Source organism: Pseudophryne corroboree, chromosome 7, assembly GCF_028390025.1.
Source record: "Pseudophryne corroboree isolate aPseCor3 chromosome 7, aPseCor3.hap2, whole genome shotgun sequence".
Classification (NCBI taxonomy): domain Eukaryota; kingdom Metazoa; phylum Chordata; class Amphibia; order Anura; family Myobatrachidae; genus Pseudophryne; species Pseudophryne corroboree.
The window spans coordinates 180,297,800-180,316,377 of NC_086450.1; the positions used below are offsets into that span (position 1 = coordinate 180,297,800).

The window sequence follows — 18,578 nt, forward strand, 5'->3', positions numbered from 1 at the left end:
CAGCTAATCATGCATGAATTTACCATTATGCCATTGTGGGCATAATATATAGGAAGGAACACTACTGTGAGGGCATAATGTAGAAGGGGCACTACTACTGTGTGGAAAAAATGTGTAAGGGGGGGGGCACAAAAAGTTCTCAGACAGTGTGCTGGTAGGCCTGGAGCCAGCCCTGCATATAGCAGCCAGAACTGTGACATCCAGAAGCACAGACATACAACACCTACAACTGTCACATCCAGGAGCACAGACATACAACACCTACAACTGTCACATCCAAGAGCACAGACATACAACACCTACAACTGTCACATCCAGGAGCACAGACATACAACACCTACAACTGTCACATCCAAGAGCACAGACATACAACACCTACAACTGTCACATCCAGGAGCACAGACATACAACACATAAAACTGTCACATCCAGAACTACAGGCATACAGCACCCAGAACTGTCACATCATGAATCACGGATTCCCAGCATCCAAAAGTATGACATCCAGAACCACATGCACTGAAGCATACCTTCTAACTGTTCCAATTTCAGTGGCTGGTCAGGAGCAGAGGCGGAACTACCTCATTGCACCGGTGCCTGCAGTAATGAGTGACTAATTATAGTATGCCAGCCAGCTGGGCAGTGATTAGAGTTGCTACACCTCTGGGAGTCCTAGTCGGGCAGCATCCGTCACTCTACTGGATGACCTACTGCCGAGTCATTCAGAGCCAGCCTCTGTTACTCCCCACCCACTCACTGTCCACCTCCTCTTCAAGCGTGACTGCAGCTTATAGTAGGACATAAGCAATGGCATCCACCATACAGTGCATCCGGAAAGTATTCACAGCGCTTCCCTTTTTCCACATTTTTTTATGTTACAGCATTATTCCAAAATGGAATAAATTCATTTTTTCCCCTCAAAATTTTACACACAATACACCATAATGACAATGTGAAAAAAGTTGTTTTGAGATTATTGCAAATTTATTAAAAATGAAAAACTAAGAAATCACATGTACATAAGTATTCACAGCCTTTGCCATGAAGCTCAAAATTGAGCTCAGGTGCATCCTGTTTCCACTGATCATCCTTGAGATGTTCCTACAGCTTAATTGGAGTCCACCTGTGGTAAATTCAGTTGATTGGACATGATTTGGAAAGGCACATACCTGTCTATATAAGGTCCCACACTTGACAGTGCATGTCTGAGCACAAACCAAGCATGAAGTTAAAGGAATTGTCTGCAGACCTCCGAGACAGGATTGTCTCAAAGCACACAGAACAATATCTGCTGCTTTGAAGTTCCCAATGAGCACAGTGGCCTCCATTAGCCGTAAATGGAGGAGGTTCAGAACCACCATATCTCTTCCTAGAGCTGACCGGCCGTCTAAACTGAGCGATCGGGTGAGAAGGGCCCTAGTCAGGGAGGTGACCAATAACCCGATGGTCACTATGTCAGAGCTACAGCATTTCTCTGTAAAGAGAGGAGAATCTTCCAGAAGGACAACCATCTCTGCAACAATACATCAATCAGGCCTGTATGGTAGAGTGGCCAGACGGAAGCCACTCCTTAGTAAAAAGCACATGGCAGCCCGCCTGGAGTTTTCCAAAATGCACCTGAAGGACTCTCAGACCATAAGAATAAAATTCTCTGGTCTGATGAGACAAAGATGAAACTCTTTGGTGTGAATGCCAGGCATCATGTTTGGAGGAAACCAAGCACTGCTCATCAACAGGCCAATACCACCCCTACTGTGAAGCATGGTGGTGGCAGCATCATGTTGTGGGGATGTTTTTCAGCAGCAGGAACTGGGAGACTAGTCAGGATAGAGGGAAAGATGAATGCAGCAATGTACAGAGACCTCCTGGATGAAAACCTGCTCCAGAGCACTCTTGACCTAAGACTGGGGTGACGGTTCATCTTTCAGCAGGACAATGACCCTAAGCACACAGCCAAGATATCAAAGGAGTGGCTTCAGGACAACTCTGTGAATGTCCTTGAGTGGCTCAGCCAGAGACCAGACTTGAATCCGACTGAACATCTCTTGAGAGATCAGAAAATGGCTGTGCACTGATGCTTCCCATCCAACCTGATGGAGCTTGAGAGGTGCTGCAAAAATGAATGGGTGAAACTTCCCAAAGGTAGGTGTGCCAATCTTGTGGCATCATATTCAAAAAGACTTGAGGCTGTAATTGCTTCCAAAGGTGTATCAACAAAGTACTGAGCAAAGGCTGTGAATACTTATGTACATGTGATTTCTTCGTTTTTTATTTTTAATAAATCTCAAAAAAGCGTTTTCACGTTGTCATTAGGGGTATTGTGTGTAGAATTTGGAGGAAAAAAATGAGGAAAAAGTGTGGAAAAATGTGGAAAAAGTGAAGCGCTTTGAATACTTTCCAGATGCACTGTATACCCTTGTATCAATGTCCAATTAACTCATTTAAATTGATTGGAAGGCTTTGAGGCATGTCCAAAAATATATTAGTAAGATAACCGCTTTTTACGTTCTTGACTGGGTAGCCCCCTCATCTGATCTAGTTGCTTGGATCAAGTGCAGAACAATTTGGCACTTACTGAGTGATCAAACTACAAACAGATCTTTTCAACAGATTTCAATTATATTTTACTGTGCAAGAATTGTGGGGGGGGTTTGAGGAAAGAACGTATGCATACAGTATATGTAATATCTGCCAGGTTTCAATGCACCATACAAAAAGAGGGAGATATAAGACAATGTGAATATTACAGAGAAAAATGAATAAAGATATAAGTTTTAAAATGTATATCTTTATTCATTTCTCTCTGTAATATTCACATTGTCTTATACTTTTGCACCACTTTATATGTTTTTAAACAAATATTTTGCATAGATGTTGTTCCGTACAGTGGGGGTCATTCTGACCTGATTGCTTGCTGCAGTTTATCGCAGCAGTGATCAGGTCAGAACTGCGCATGCGCCGGCACCGACGGCTGTCATTGCCTAGTGATCCCCTCTGCCTGATTGACAGGCAGAGGCTGAAGGGGTGGCACGGCAGTGTTTGGCCGCCGTTCTGTGGGCGCGGTCCGCCCAGGGCAACGATGAGTAACTCCCAGCCAACCGCAGGATCTGCGCTGGCCGGGAGTTACTCTTCAAGCTGTGCGATGCTTTTGTACGTGTGTGTGTGTGTGTGTGTGTGTGTGTGTGTGGGTGGGGGGGGGGGGGGGGGCGGCCTGACATGCGGGGTGGACTAGCCCTGTGCTGGGCATCCCCCCGCATGTCAGTGTAAGTGATCGTAGTTGTGCTTAATTTAGCACAGGTACGATCAGGTCGGAATGACCCCCCGTGTGATATATCATCCACTTTTAAAATTAATCAATAAATGTTATATTTTAACAACCATTGCACCTCAAACAGATCTCCTTTCTTCTTTCTCTTTGTTTCCAATGCACCATAGCAAATACAATCAGTGATGGACAAGTGTCAGTGATGACCGAGTAGCCAGACCTCAAAACAGAAGTGTGGACCTGTGAGTCTCCATGGATAACTGAATTAGCTCCGTTGTATATTCATTTTTCACCTGAAGATATATTCACTGATCTATTCCGTTTAGCATCAGATACTACCATTTCATTTTACTATACTGAGATAATGACTTATATATTATATATTATGTGTATATATGGATATATTATAGAGATATATAATATAATATACACATATATGTGTCATTATCTCAGTAGGGGAACCAAAAATGTGTGATTTTGAATTTTGGATAAGGGATACTCAACCTGTATTACTATTACATGTTAAGAATCTGAGAACTTATTATTAAACTTATTATTACAAAACTCTAATATATTCTTCTTCCTAATTATTAGACCAAATCAGAGCCGGCGCAAACCACTCAGCAAAGGGATGCAGTGCAGGGAGGTGCCAGGAATGGAGAGGCGCTCTCCCTGCTCTGCATTCCTGTACTGAGCTAATGTCCCCCTGCTGCTGCTGCTGTGCCTGTCACACTCTATGACAGGCAGCAGGGCCAGTGCCAGCAGCATGAAGCCTCCTCTCCCCCTCCCCTGTGTCAGTGCAGTGTGCTGACCTAAAAGGGGGCGGGGCTACCAAGAACTGGGGGGCGGAGCCACACGGGACCAGGCTGAACAGGAGGATTCGGCCTGCAGACTTCCTTAGATAAGAGGATTGAAAGAGTGAGTGAAAGACTGAAAGTGTGTGTGTATGTATGTGTAATATATGTGTGACTGTGTATGTGTGTAATGTATGTACAGTGTGTATCTGTGTGTGTGACTGTGCGGCATATTGTGTATAAGCGTCACTGCTACGGGGGTGTTGTGTGTGTAAGCGCCACTGGTACAGGGGGCATTACGTGTGTAAGCGGCACTACTACAGGGAGCATTATGTGTATACGTGTCACTGCTTTGTAAAGTATGGGAGGGCGCAAATTTATAGTTTACAGGAGGGCGCCGAACACCCTAGCACCGACCCTGGACCCAATACCTTTTTTTTTTACCCCTATGCATCCTGCCAACAATCCTAATTTTGATGTCATTTTAAAATCTAGCACTACTAGTAAGTGAGGCACTGCAGAGTTTTGTGATGTCCTACATATAGCACAAATCAATGATGATGTGGTGTAAACCAATCTGATTGTTGTGGAGTCATATAGGGGCCGAGTTATCACCATCCGAGGATGTGATGTGATAAAATCAGACCGCAATGCGATTATTGATTACATTGCATAGATGTATCAATAATCGCATGCATGAACAGAGCTTGTGAGAAAGCTCAGTCCCTGAGAATGCCCTCTGCAGTCTTATCGGGGTAAATACCCAGAGTATATGCTGCAGATGTGCTGCCGCCACCGCCATCGCTGTAACCAGGTAGATTTGGCCAATTATTATGCCACATATTTCAGCATATCATTTGATTTCTTGCTCTATCTGCAACAAGTTGTCTGTTTTAGTCTCTTATATTCTAAAATGTATGGTACTATTTGGGGTTGTAAATTAAGACTTCTTTGTCAATATCAAGATATGGAGAAAAAACTGTCTGGAAGGTAATTTGGTGAACTGCTCACAAGAAATGTGTAAATAAATATACAGTCAATAGGTCGACACCAGATGGTTGACAATCAATAGGCTGACAGAGTCAAAAGGTCAACAATAAATGGATGATGTTGACTCAAGTTGACAGGGTCAAAAGGTCGACATGCATGTGGTTAACACATAGTTTTTCATGATTTTTAGGGGTAATGTTAGGGTTATGCACTTAGGGAAGGGTTAGGGTTAGGCTGCCAGAGGGGACAGTCAGGGTTAGGCACTTGATGGAGGCTTAGGATGCTGCAGGGGACAGTTAGGGTTAGGCACTTGGTGGAGGGTTAGGGTTAGGCTGCGGAAGAGTATGACTAGGATTAGGCACTTGGCGAGTAGAGAGGGTCAGGGTTAGGCACTAAGGGGAGTGTTAGGGTTAGGATGCCAGAGAGGACAGTTAGGGTTAGGCACTTGGTGGAGACTTAGGGTTTGGCTGCTAGAGGGGACAGTTAGGGTTCGTTCCTTTGCGGAGGCTTAGGGTTTGGCTGCTAGAGGGGACAGTTAGGGTTCGTTCCTTTGCTGCTAGAGTGGACACTTAGGGTAGGCACTTGAGGGTTAGGCTCTGGAAGAGTACGACTAGGATTAGGCACTGGGGGAGTAGAGGGGGTTAGGGTTAAGCACCAGTGGGAGAGTTAGACACTAGGGGAAGTGTTAGGGTTAGGCTGCCAAAGGGGACCGTTAGTGTTAGGCACTTGGCGGAGGGTTAGGCACTAGGGGGATGTTAGGTTTAGGGTTAGGGTTAAAATAACACAAAACGTATCAACTTTTTCTGTGTTGACCATTTGCATGTTGACTTTTTTACCCCATCGACTTTCTCTCTAGACAGTGTCGATCTTTTAATCCACACCCGCTCTGAGAAACATCTAAAGATAGCGCCCTTTGGTGTATTATTTTTAAAATTGGTGCTTAAATATTAGTGCTAAATAATCTTGTACCAAAAGAGAAATAAATGAAAGCTCATATTTACTTGTCTTTATGTCTACCGACAAGAAGGTTGGAGCAACAATTTACATCCAAAATAACCACGTGATGATTGCATTGTTTGTATGTGTCATCTCGAGGTGCAACATTCATGTGGTTTTGCTACTAGTAATTATCATCACTGGAGACTTGCACTTACCGTGTATACTAATGTCCAGCTCTGCATAATCCACATTTCAGTGAACACACCCTCACTGAAGCTTGCCTACCTGAGAATGCCCTGTTATACCCTAGTTCCGACTCTCCGCTCACAAGTGTGTAAGCTCTAGGGGAACCCATTCTCCCACCATCATGGTTTATCACCAAATTTATGCTCTTTCTTAACAAAAGATCCTGAAATGCTCCGCAATATGCAGCCCAAAAAAGAATTCTATAAGAGAAGGTTCAGTCATTTCTTGAATACTGTTGTCAAAACATGCGAATGTTTTACAGGTTTGAATGACATGTAGCATATGTGACACATTATTGTTCCTTTTGTTCTTATGAGATCAAAATCACCAAAACGAATGTTCACACACCTCTAACCAGTGAGATATAAGAAACATAAGTGACACAAACTGCAGAAAGTTGCTGAAAGCTAGAGAGAACTAAAGAGAGCTAGAGGTGACCACGTACACAAAGATCAGACCATTGTGTGTGCAAATCCGTAATGGTCTGAGGGGCTAATTTTTATGCTGATGTTTGATGATGACAAATGGTCGCATATGATCATCATCCCACTTAACAGCCACCGTTATTGTTTGGGACTTCCAATTCTTGTACACTGCAAATTCTGGCCAATTAGGTCTAAAATGGCCTAATATATCGATTACATTGTACAGTAGCATCATGTATGGGCACCTCTGGAGCTAAGTGACTGAGATTTTACTTATACCCCTTGTACACTGAGCTTTTGACCTGGGTTATTGCTGGGTCTACTCAGGTACAGCTTGGTGTAAAAGGGTTCTTGAAAAATAACCAAGGAATCCGACCCTGGTAGCTACCAGGGTTGGACCCGGGTAACGATGCAGTGTAAACGGCTCGACCAAGGTTATCCAACCCGAGTTATGCTTAAAAGATTGGCTGTGTATGCAGAGGTCCGCCTTAAGGGAGCTTCTGTGAGTGACATGCAGGGCAGACAAAGGTTCAGTGTAAATACGAAGTGTAAACAGGGTCTGACCCTGGTCTGATCCAGGTTGGAACTGTGTCCGGAAACCTGGGTTTTTGATGTAAAGGTGGTATTATAGACGTAGGGCCTGATTCAGGTTGGATTGCAAATTCTGCTAAGTAGCAGAATTTGCAATCCATGTGAACGCATGCTGGGGGGCGCCCATCGCAGAAAATGGGGTAGCCTCCTGTCGGCGCAGGAAGGCCGCCGCCGTTTTTCTAATTGCGGCGGCTGCGCCCCGATCATGCCCCCGCCATGGCCCCTTTCACGCTGCACCGAACCCATTTTGTAGCCACGCCTGTCTTTGTCCAGGAAACGGAACGTTGCCCCCCCCCCCCCGGCCCTCTGCGAACGCCACTGCCTGATTGACAGGCAGAAGCATTCGCATTTTGTGCAGGTGCCCGCAGTAAATGCGGGCACATGTGCAGGATGGGCGCTGCACATGTGCCCACATACTTTTTGTAATTTTTGTGGTTGGATCGTATTGGTCACTGTTCATTACTATAGATAGATAGATAGATAGATAGATAGATAGATAGATAGATGGATGTTAATATGTAAGCTATTACACACCTTTAGCATGTAATCTGAGTGCATTTACAGCATATGAAAAGTGTCCATAGTGTATGCAATGTGTATCACCTGTATAATGCGTGTGTACCTGTATAATGCGTGTGTACACTTCTGCAACGTGTACCAAGGTATACCAATCTCAGTATGAAGGGTGGGCAGACTGCTGTAATATAGCAGTAACGCCACCACCACCACATTACATGTAACACTGGAATAGGTAAGTATGATAGGTACACACTATACAATTATCTTGCAGATAATCTGCCAGATTTAGCTGGTTGGAATGAAAATCTGGTAATGGATGAGAGCAAATGACAATTGACCATTTGCTCCCAAACACTAGAAAATTAACAAAACTTGTCGTTCATACAAATTGGTTAAACACAAATTTAACCAATTTGTCCATTTTGCAGTTTTCGGGAGCAAATGGTCGATTGCCATTTGCTGTCATCCAATACCAAATTTTCATTTCAACCAGCTAAATCTAGCAGATTATCTGCCAAATAAATTGTATAGTGTGTACCTAGGCTTATTGTATTTCTTCATATTATGAGAAATGCTCTTCTACAGCCCTAGATTAAATAGACATATACATAAACTTTAGCCTCCCTCACCTGTCCTGTTCCGGTCTGGACAATCTTCACACCTGTCTCTGTTTGCAGGTCTGACTTCAGAGCCACTGGAAGAGAGAGATGAGTCTTCAGAGTGAAATTATTCAAAGGCCAGACTTTGCAAACAATTATACATAGAATAGGGGGTAATGTTTGCTAAATACATTTGGTGAGCCACTATTATTATTATTATTATTATTATTATTACTATTATTATTATGTCACACCAGCTAGACCTTTATGCAGAGCTGCATAGAGAAAGTTTTTTCATTCACTGACATTAATCCTTGACCCATAGGAGATTACAAAACAATAATCACACAAACAGTAGAACTTTCTTAGAAGAATATATGCAAACTAGTAATTAGGAGTCAAATTCAGTACACAAGATATGACGGTGACTGTGATGCAGTGAAATAGCAACAGCTGGAGAAAAGTAATAAGGTTTCTGATGTCTGTTACACAGCAGCCCCATGTATAGCGCCAATATAGTTGCTGTAGTGCCACCTTGTGACAGACTGATGGTACTGTAGCTTCATTACAGTCAGAAATAAAGTCGTTTTATTTTAATTTATAACCTTGGGTGAATTTAGAGGAAATTGTAAACATATAATTTTCTTTTTTTGATGTAGGAAATAAACAGTGTTCTGTCCACGCACCTGCACGGTCTGCAACATCTGTTAGTGTCAGGTTCTGGTGATTTTTCCTGATCCTGAAAGTCACGGCCGACCCAGCCACACTGCAGAGAAAGGAGAAAGGAGATATGTTTGAGTAGCAAGCAACCTACCAATAGGAGTACCCAATTAAATACTTGGACTTTTCAAATAACCATATATAAATATATATAGTTGTAACACTGTAAGGGTGCAAGGTGCCGTTTCCTGGGGTATATGGCAGCACGCAGCAGCTGAGGAACAACACAAGTCCAGTTTCTGGTACAACTGGCCCCAGCCAGTTTTATTGTACAGAAAATAAAACAAACACCAAAAGAAAATACCTTGCCTGTCCGGCACTAACTAAACACAAGATGTTCCTAGCTATCACTAAAACAAAAAACACAGAGTTCTCCAGCAAACACTGTATAGCTCACTTGTATCAGGAAGCGTGTTTCTCTCACAGAGATCCTGCAGTCTTCCCAGGCAGTCTGCACACCCTAATCAGGCCAGCAGCTCTATAACACTCTTACACAGCTGAAAGCCTGATTAGCCTTCTATGAGGCCAGAGACCCGAACTGGGCCCAATGTCTGGAACTTGCCCCATCTCTCTTTCAGGGCCCTTACCCACCTTTTCCAACAAACTGAAAAGGTTCTAACAAAACAACACATATTCCTAGAAGTTTTCATTTTTCTAATACATGTAAGACAAGAACCTGGGACATACCTGCCCTCAAACACTATCCCAGTGTTCTTGTCACATATCCCCCTCCCCTGTTTCGACCTAGGGGCCGGAACACTTGTAGCCCCCAAACAGAAGATGCGGGACAATGCATCTGTGTTGGCCAATTGTGTACCCGGTCTATGTTCGACAGTAAACTTAAAATCCTGTAACGCTAGAAACCATCTAGTTACACGAGCATTCTTGCCTCTATTTACATACATCCATTTTAACGGGGCATGATCCGTCACTAGTCTGAATTGTCTACCCAAGAGGTAATATCTCAAGGTATCTAGTGCCCACTTAATGGCCAAAGCCTCCTTTTCCACAATGGCATACCTTTTTTCATGCTCATTGAGTTTCCTACTCAAATAAATGATAGGGTGTTCGTCCCCATCTCTGGTTTGGGACAGCACAGCGCCTATCCCTACCTCTGAGGCATCTGTCTGTACCACAAATTCTTTTGAAAAATCTGGTGTTATCAATACCGGTTGTGAACACAAAGCCACTTTTAACGCTTGGAACGCTTTTTCTGCATCAGGGTTCCATTTCACCATATTTGACTGCTTCCCTATGTAAAGTCTGACAACGGCACCACTGTGGTCGCAAAATTGGGAATAAACCATCTATAGTACCCAGTTATTCCCAAAAAAGCCCTTACCTGTTTTTTATTCACTGGACGAGGCCAGTTTTGAATAGCATCAATTTTATTCAATTGGGGCCTAATTAGACCTCTGCCTATGGTGAAGCCCAAGTATTTGACCTCCTCCATTGCGAGGCAGCACTTCTTTGGGTTAGCAGTTAACCCTGCCTCTCTGATTGAGTCCAGTACTGCTTGTACTTTAACCAAATGGGACCCCCAGTCTGTACTGTGAATTACCACATCATCCAAATAGGCAGCTGCATATTTTATATGGGGCCTCAACATTTTATCCATCGCCCGTTGAAAGGTTGCTGGAGCCCCATGCAACCCAAAGGGTAACATCTTATACTGGTACAGCCCCTCCGGAACCGAAAAGGCTGTTTTTTCTTTTGCGCTATCAGATAAAGGTATTTGCCAGTAACCTTTGGTCAGGTCCAACGTGGTGAGAAACCTGGCTGTTCCCAACCTTTCTATAAGCTCATCCACACGGGGCATGGGGTACGCGTCAAACTTGGACACCTCATTTAACTTACGAAAGTCATTACAGAAGCGTATGCTACCGTCGGGCTTCGGGATGAGAACTATGGGACTGGACCACTCACTGTTAGATTCCTCTATGACTCCAAGTTCTAACATGGTTTTAACTTCTTTAGTAACAGCTTCTCGCTGAGCTTCAGGAATCCTATATGGCTTTAAATGAACCCTGACCCCTGGTTCTGTGACAATGTCATGTTTTATTAGGGTCGTTCGGCCAGGCAGCTCTGAAAATATCTCCCTATTTTGGATGAGAAATTCTTTAACCTGATTGTTCTGGTCAGCTGATAATGTCTCTGACACCTTTACTGCGGGAAGCAACCGAGGTGAAGACTCCGAAGGGCAAGGCTCCGCTGACAGAGACAACCTATCTTTCCAGGGTTTGATTAAGTTAACATGGTAGATTTGTTCGGGTTTTCTCTTTCCTGGCTGGTATACTTTGTAATTAACCTCATTCACTTTTTCCCTAATCTCAAATGGACCCTGCCATTTAGCTAGGAATTTGCTTTCCACAGTGGGTACCAAAACAAGAACTCTATCTCCAGGAGCAAATTCCCGTATCTTGGCACTCCGGTTATATACCCTCTGTTGAGCACTTTGGGCCTGTTCCATGTGCTCTCTGACAATAGGTACCACGGCTGCAATCCTATCCTGCATTTGTGATACATGTTCAATAACGCTTCTATAAGGAGTGGGCTGTCCTTCCCACGTCTCTTTGGCAATGTCCAACAGCCCTCTGGGGTGTCTACCATACAACAAAATCCAATGGAGAAAACCCCGTAGAGGACTGAGGAACTTCTCTGATGGCCATTAACAAGTAGGGCAACAAACAATCCCAGTTTTTCCCATCTCTCTCAACAACCTTTTTTAACATACTTTTTAATGCTTTATTAAACCTTTCCACCAACCCGTCTGTTTGGGGATGGTAGATGGACGTCCTGAGGTGAGTGACCTTAAATAATTTGCACAATTCCTTCATGATCCTTGACATAAATGGAGTACCTTGGTCAGTCAAAATTTCTTTTGGTATTCCCACTCTACTAAAAACCTGCACCAGCTCCCTAGCTATCGCCTTGGTTGTGATAGTGCGTAAAGGGACAGCCTCAGGATATCGAGTGGCATAGTCCATAATTACCAGGATATACTGATGGCCCCAAGCAGACTTTAACAAGGGCCCCATGAGATCCATGGCTATTCTGTCAAACGGGACCTCTATAATAGGCATGGGAACTAGTGGGCTCCTGAAATGGGGTCTAGGGGCATGATACTGGCATTCAGGACAGGAAGAACAATATTCAGACACTTCTTTATAAACCCCTGGCCAAAAGAATCTTTGTAAAACTCTTTCAGTGGTTTTTTCTGCCCCTAAATGTCCTGCGGTAACGTGACTATGAGCTAAATCTAGTACCGTTCTCCGATAAGGCTGGGGAACTACCAGCTGTTCCACCACATCCTCACCCCTTTTGACAATGTGGTACAAGAGCTCATTACAGATGGCCATGTGGGGATACGTAACCCTGTCACCTGGTACCACAGGTTCCCCATTAACAACCTTAACATTCTCCCTAGCCTTTATTAAGGTAGGATCCTTTAACTGTTCAGACGCAAACAGATCCTTCTTTACCTCCAGGTCAGGCATGCTTTCAGTTCTAACTACTATGTCTCTGTTCCCAGCAAGAGGGTCCTCACTGGACTCCCCATCTGTCACTTCCCCAGCCAAACTAGCAAAAGGCAAAGGGTCAGAAAGTTCCGAAGACACACGTACATCCATAAAATCACCGGTATTATCAACTGGCTCTTTACTTCTCACATCTGTTGATAACCGTGATTCCCACAGTTTCCAAAAATGAGGAAAATCCCTCCCTATTATGGCCTCATGCACCAAGGTGGGGACCAGTCCTACTTTAACAATTGCTGACCCACAAACAAGTTTCTATATTCACTTCAGCAGTGACATAATGTTGGGTATCCCCATGTATGCAAGTTACCCCAATAGGTATTTGCTGGACCTATAAGGGGTTCACTAACCCAGCTTTCACGAGGGTAACTAAACTTCCTGAATCTAGCAAGGCCTCTACCCGGTTACCCTCTAAGAACACATCACACATTTGTTTTTCCAGCTCAGGTGAAGGTACCACAGTACAGGCTAACCTAGCAAAGAAAGACATTCTGCAACATTCAAAGGCAGCATCACATTGCATGGGTTCTTGCGTGACTGGGCAATTGGCAATAACATGACCTGGCATACCACACGTAAAACATTTAACCACACGATTATCAACCCGTTTGGGCAGCATAGACCGTTCTAGCCCCATTGGCCTGTCTCCAGGGCCAGTGTTTACAGTGTCACCAGCCTTGCGTTCTCTTATCCGCCCAGCAACATTTTCCCAAGGAACAGTCTTACCAGTCTTTACTGAAGGGCGCTGTCGAGGATCTATGGGTTGCTGGGTGGTCATCAGTAGTTCCTCTGCTGCCAAATACCGCTCTACCATGTCCACTAATTGGTCAGCAGTACCCGGGTTTTCATGGCTCACCCACTTGCGCAGGACCATGGGCAAAGATCTCAAGTAGCGGTCCATGACGACTCTTTCAACCATCTGGGGACCAGTTAATGTCTCTGGCTGTAACCATTTTTTGGTTAGCAGAATAAGGTCGTGCATCTGGGAGCGAGGAGGCTTCTCCATGGCGTACACCCACCGGTGCACCCGTTGTGCTCGTACTGACAGCGTGACTCCCAGGCGGGTCAGGATCTCAGTCTTTAGTTTATCATAGTCCCGAGCCTCAGCAGGGCTTAAATCAAAGTACGCTTTTTGGGGCTCACCTGATAGAAAAGGTGCCAGCAGACTGGCCCACTGTGCTTTCGGCCAGTTCTCACGCTCGGCAGTCCTTTCAAACGTGGTCAGGTAGGCCTCCACATCATCAGCCTCTGTCATTTTCTGCAGGAAGTGACTGGCCCGTATAGAACTAGAGCTGGTCGGAGCACTGACGGCCACATCTCCAATCCGGGCTGCAAGGCTCTGCACCACTTCTGTTAAGGCCTCTCTATCCTGACGCTGTTGCCTGTAAAGTTCGTCAACAGCTGCCTGCTGTTGTCTCCTATTTTCCTCCATTGCCACCTGCTGCTATCTGTTGGCCTCCTGCTGAGCCGCTGTAGCTTGCAGCAAGGCTTTAAGCAGTTCCTCCATGTCGACAGATTTTTCAGGCGGCTTTGTAGCTGCTTTCACCCAGGACATATATCAAATCCTCAGGGCGAGTCTCAGTAACTTCACACTGGGCTGTATCTGCATAAACCACCGTTTTCTGCAGGCCTCACAAAGCTGCTGCTTTCACTTATGCGCAGAACGGCATGCTCGCATTCTCCACCATGTTGTAACACTGTAAGGGTACAAGGTGCCGTTTCCTGGGATAAATGGCAGCCTGCAGCAGCTGAGGAACCACACAAGTCCAGTTTCCGGTACAACTGGCCCCAGCCAGTTTTATTATACAGAAAATAAAACAAACACCAAAAGAAAATACCTTGCCTGTCCGGCACTAACTAAACACAAGATGTTCCTAACTATCACTAAAACAAAAAAACACAGAGTTCTCCAGCAAACAGTGTATAGCTCACTTGTATCAGGAAGCGTGTTTCTATCACAGAGATCCTGCAGTCTTCCCAGGCAGTCTGCACACCCTAATCAGGCCAGCAGCTCTATAACACTCTTACACAGCTGAAAGCCTGATTAGCCTTCTGTGAGGCCAAAGACCCGAACTGGGCCCAATGTCTGGAACTTGCCCCATCTCTCTTTCAGGGCCCTTACCCACCTTTTCTAACAAACTGAAAAGGTTCTAACAAAACAAAACATATTCCTAGAAGATTTCATTTTTCTAATACATGTAAGACAAGAACCTGGGACAAACATACCTGCCCTCAAACACTATCCCAGTGTTCTTGTCACAATTATATATATATATATATATATATATATATATATATTTGGTAACAGCACAGCTATGCTGTAGGAAACATTCATAAGTTACTCACTAAATGCTGCCATCTTTATGAAAGAGTCCAAGGAGGTCATTCCGAGTTGATCGCTAGCTGCCGTTGTTCGCAGCGCAGCGATCAGGCTAAAAATCGGCACTTCTGCGCATGCGGCTCAATGCGCACGCGCAACGTATTTTCACAAAGCCGATGCAGTTTCACACAAGGTCTAGCGACGCTTTTCAGTCGCACTGCTGGCCGCAGAGTGATTGACAGGAAGTGGGTGTTTCTGGAAGGTAACTGACCGTTTTCGGGGAGTGTGTGTAAAAACGCAGGCGTGACAGATACAAACGCAGGCGTGCCTGAGGAAATGCAGGCTTGGCTGACCGAACGCAGGGCGTGTTTGTGACGTCAAAACAGGAACTAAAAAGTCTGAAGTGATCGCAAGGTAGGAGTAGGTCTGAAGCTACTCTAAAAACGACACAATCTTTTTTTGCAGCAGAGCTGCGATCCTTTCGTTCGCACTTCTGCTACGCTAAGATACACTCCCAGAGGGTGGCGGCTTAGCATTTGCACGGCTGCTAAAAGCAGCTAGCGAGCGAACAACTCGGAATGAGGGCCCATGTCAATAGCTTGGATAAATAAACTGCAATGTTATAAATAGTTTATGTGGCAACACAGTTTATTTTACCTGTTTAAATTTCAGAACAATCATAGCAGACCATAGAGCTTTATTTACTTACAGCATACAGTATATACAGTACTGGCCAAAGATCATTGTTCACAAACATGTGAAACTGTAAAACTGTATATTTGGGGAGCGATTCAATTGTTTCTGAATATTGTAGCTCCCATCTAAAGTGACCGCGAGTTATTCAATTGGACCAGCCGCAAGGAAGCGTTTAGGGGCAGATGTACTAAGATTTGGAGAGAGATAAAGTGTACAGAGAGATAAAGTACCAACCCATCAGCTCCTGTCATTTTTCAAACACTTTGCTGTAAGGAGCTGATTGGCTGGCACTTTCTCTCCATTTTATAACTTTACAACACTTAGTAAATCTCCCCCATTGGATTCCCACGATAGCCCCTTTCACGTGCCCTAAAGGACGGGATTAGCGAGGTTAAGAAGCTTCTCCCATTCTAAGTGCTGGGTGTGCTTCAGTTATGTCTGTCACTCACAACCAGCCTCCTTTATGTGGATTTCTGATTGTACTTCAGGAGGACTTGAGCAGAAATCTTCTTGGGTCTGGTCAGCATAGGCGTGCGCAGACACTGACAGGCGGGTGCCGCTCCGGACTTCCCCCCCTCCACGGCATTATAGTGTTCTCTCACCTCCCCTGTCCTGGATATAGACTGCTCACCTGGGCGGGTCATAGACTGCTCACCTGGGCGGCCCAGGTAAGCAGTCTATATCCAAGACAGGGGAGGTGAGAGAACACTATAATGCCGTGGAGGGGGGGAAGTCCGGAGCGGCACCCGCCTGCCAGTGTCTGCGCACGCCTATGCTGGTCAGCCAAAACAACTGAATAACTTCTGGGCTCCTTAAACGAGAGCTAAAATACTTAGAAACAATTGAATCATCCCCATGGAGGAGTTTTATACAGGGGATTGCACAACACAAGGTAAGGTTAAGTGTCTCGTAAGTGTAAAATTAATGTGTTGTACTTGGATTCTAAACACTAGTAACAGTGGCGTAAGTTCGTTGGAGTTGCCCGGAGGCAAGATAAATATTGGTGCTCCCCTCTAAATTTAGATAAATATATGTGTGTATATATATATATAGAGAGAGAGAGAGAGAGTTCTGAAATGAAATGTATATATGCATTTAATTGTCTTTTATTTTAAATCACACATTTCTTAGCAGTCATACCCAGGATTAGAAGCCATGACTTGTTACACTGACGGCAGACACCTTAATTATAGAGCTATTCGCTAGTGCATAGGAAAAATGAGAATTCAATCTATATGAAGTTACTTGTAATTGTCAGAGCACTAACATCATATAGTTAGAATTCTCAAATTTCCTATAGAGGGGCAAATAGCTTCATCAGTAAGGTGTCTGCTTCCAGTGTAAAAGGTTGTGGGTTCTAATCCTAGGTATGACACTTGTAAAATGTATATCTATAATAAAAAGGGTGTGACTGACTTGTAAGGTGCAGGGAATAGTGAGGAAGTCGGCCACGGAAGATATAGCGGCAGCTATCGATTAACTAAATTGAATGGTTTCACAGAATAAGAGAGGTGCCCGCCTTCAGAGCAGGAGCCCGGTGGCAGATGACTCTGTTGCCTCCCAGAGTTACGCCTCTGACTAGTAATATACATAAGGATGGAAACCACTGTTTCTAATGAACCCAAACCCACTTATTATTACTCACATGTGTTTTGTTTGGAAAGCTGCCTGCTCCATTCAATGAGTTCACTGTAAGTCAAATGCATGAAATGTTGAAACTGCAAGTTAAATATGTTTGTGTTTGACACCGGGGAATATATTTACTAAGCACTGATTTGTAGAACAGCAGTAATATTGAAGGCAAATCCAGCCATGTTTTTCCCAGTATCTGGACTCTGGGTAGACAGTGCCTAGGTTGACACACATTAGGTCGTCACCTATTATCAACAGTATGTCGACAGAAAATAGGTTGATGTGGCCATTAAGTCGACATGAACAAGGTCGAAATAGAAAAAGGTCAACATGATCTTTTTTAACTTTTTCATACTTTACGATCCACGTGGATTACAACTGGGATCGGTAACCTTGCCCAAAGCATGGCGAGGAAAGTGAGCCATGCGAGGGGACACGGTGCACTAATTGGGGTTCCCGGTCACTTTACGAAGAAAACAACACCAAAAAAACAAAAAACTCATGTTGACCTTTTTCCACGTTGACCTATTGGCAGTGTCGACCTATTTCCTGTGTCAACCTACTCACTGTCGACCAATAGGTGTCAACCTAATGTGTGTTAACCTAGACACTCTCGACCCTGAGTCCCATACCTATTTTTCCCAGGGTCTTAACTAGTGGTGTGCAAGCAGAATGTCCTTACCAGAGCTGATGCCCACTGCCCCTTAGGTGTGACGTCATGACATCACAGATTTAGGGGCGAGATCCGCACAGAATTTTGCCTTTAATGTTATTGATATTTTAAATGCTGTGGAAAAACACTACCAAAAAGTAGTTTTAAAAAACCCAATTCTTAATAAATATACCCCATGATTTCACTGGCTTTTAAACTCTGCTCCATCTATTGCTTTTAAACTCTGCTCCATTGCTTCTAGATCCATCTGTGAATTATTGCTTCTAGATCCATCTGTGAATTAGTGCTTCTAGATCCATCTGTGAATTATTGCTTCTAGATCCATCTGTGAATTATTGCTTCTAGATCCATCTGTGAATTAGGCAGGCAGAGATCCGCATAGGCTCGAAGCCACATAAACTCCCTGAATTTTTCTGACATGTGTTGAGGATAGGCAGGGCTAGCCTTAGTGATTGACAGTGGTGGTCAGGTGACAGATGGGTGCCTATTAGGGATAGGTAGGAGGAGTTTGCACAGGGGTATATAGTTCAGGGTTTTGGCAGCCATCTTCCTCTTGCCAGTTTTTCTTGGATGAGGGTAAGGCATACTGACAGCATTTTGTCAGTTATTTCCCCTCTTTTAAATACTGCATAT

The 18,578-nt window shown here is 44.2% G+C and overlaps 1 protein-coding gene across 2 annotated transcripts in view; it reads right to left on the minus strand.

The window, feature by feature from the left end:
• Positions 1-18,578, minus strand: part of PTPRN (protein tyrosine phosphatase receptor type N) — a 282,930-nt gene that overhangs the window by 119,535 nt on the left and 144,817 nt on the right. For both annotated transcript variants that reach the window (XM_063933845.1, XM_063933846.1), the window contains 2 exons: positions 9,055-9,134; positions 8,399-8,463 (listed from right to left, as the gene is read on the minus strand). In XM_063933845.1, the coding sequence (XP_063789915.1) occupies positions 8,399-8,463; positions 9,055-9,134 (145 nt within the window). The remainder of the gene's footprint in view (positions 1-8,398; positions 8,464-9,054; positions 9,135-18,578) is intronic.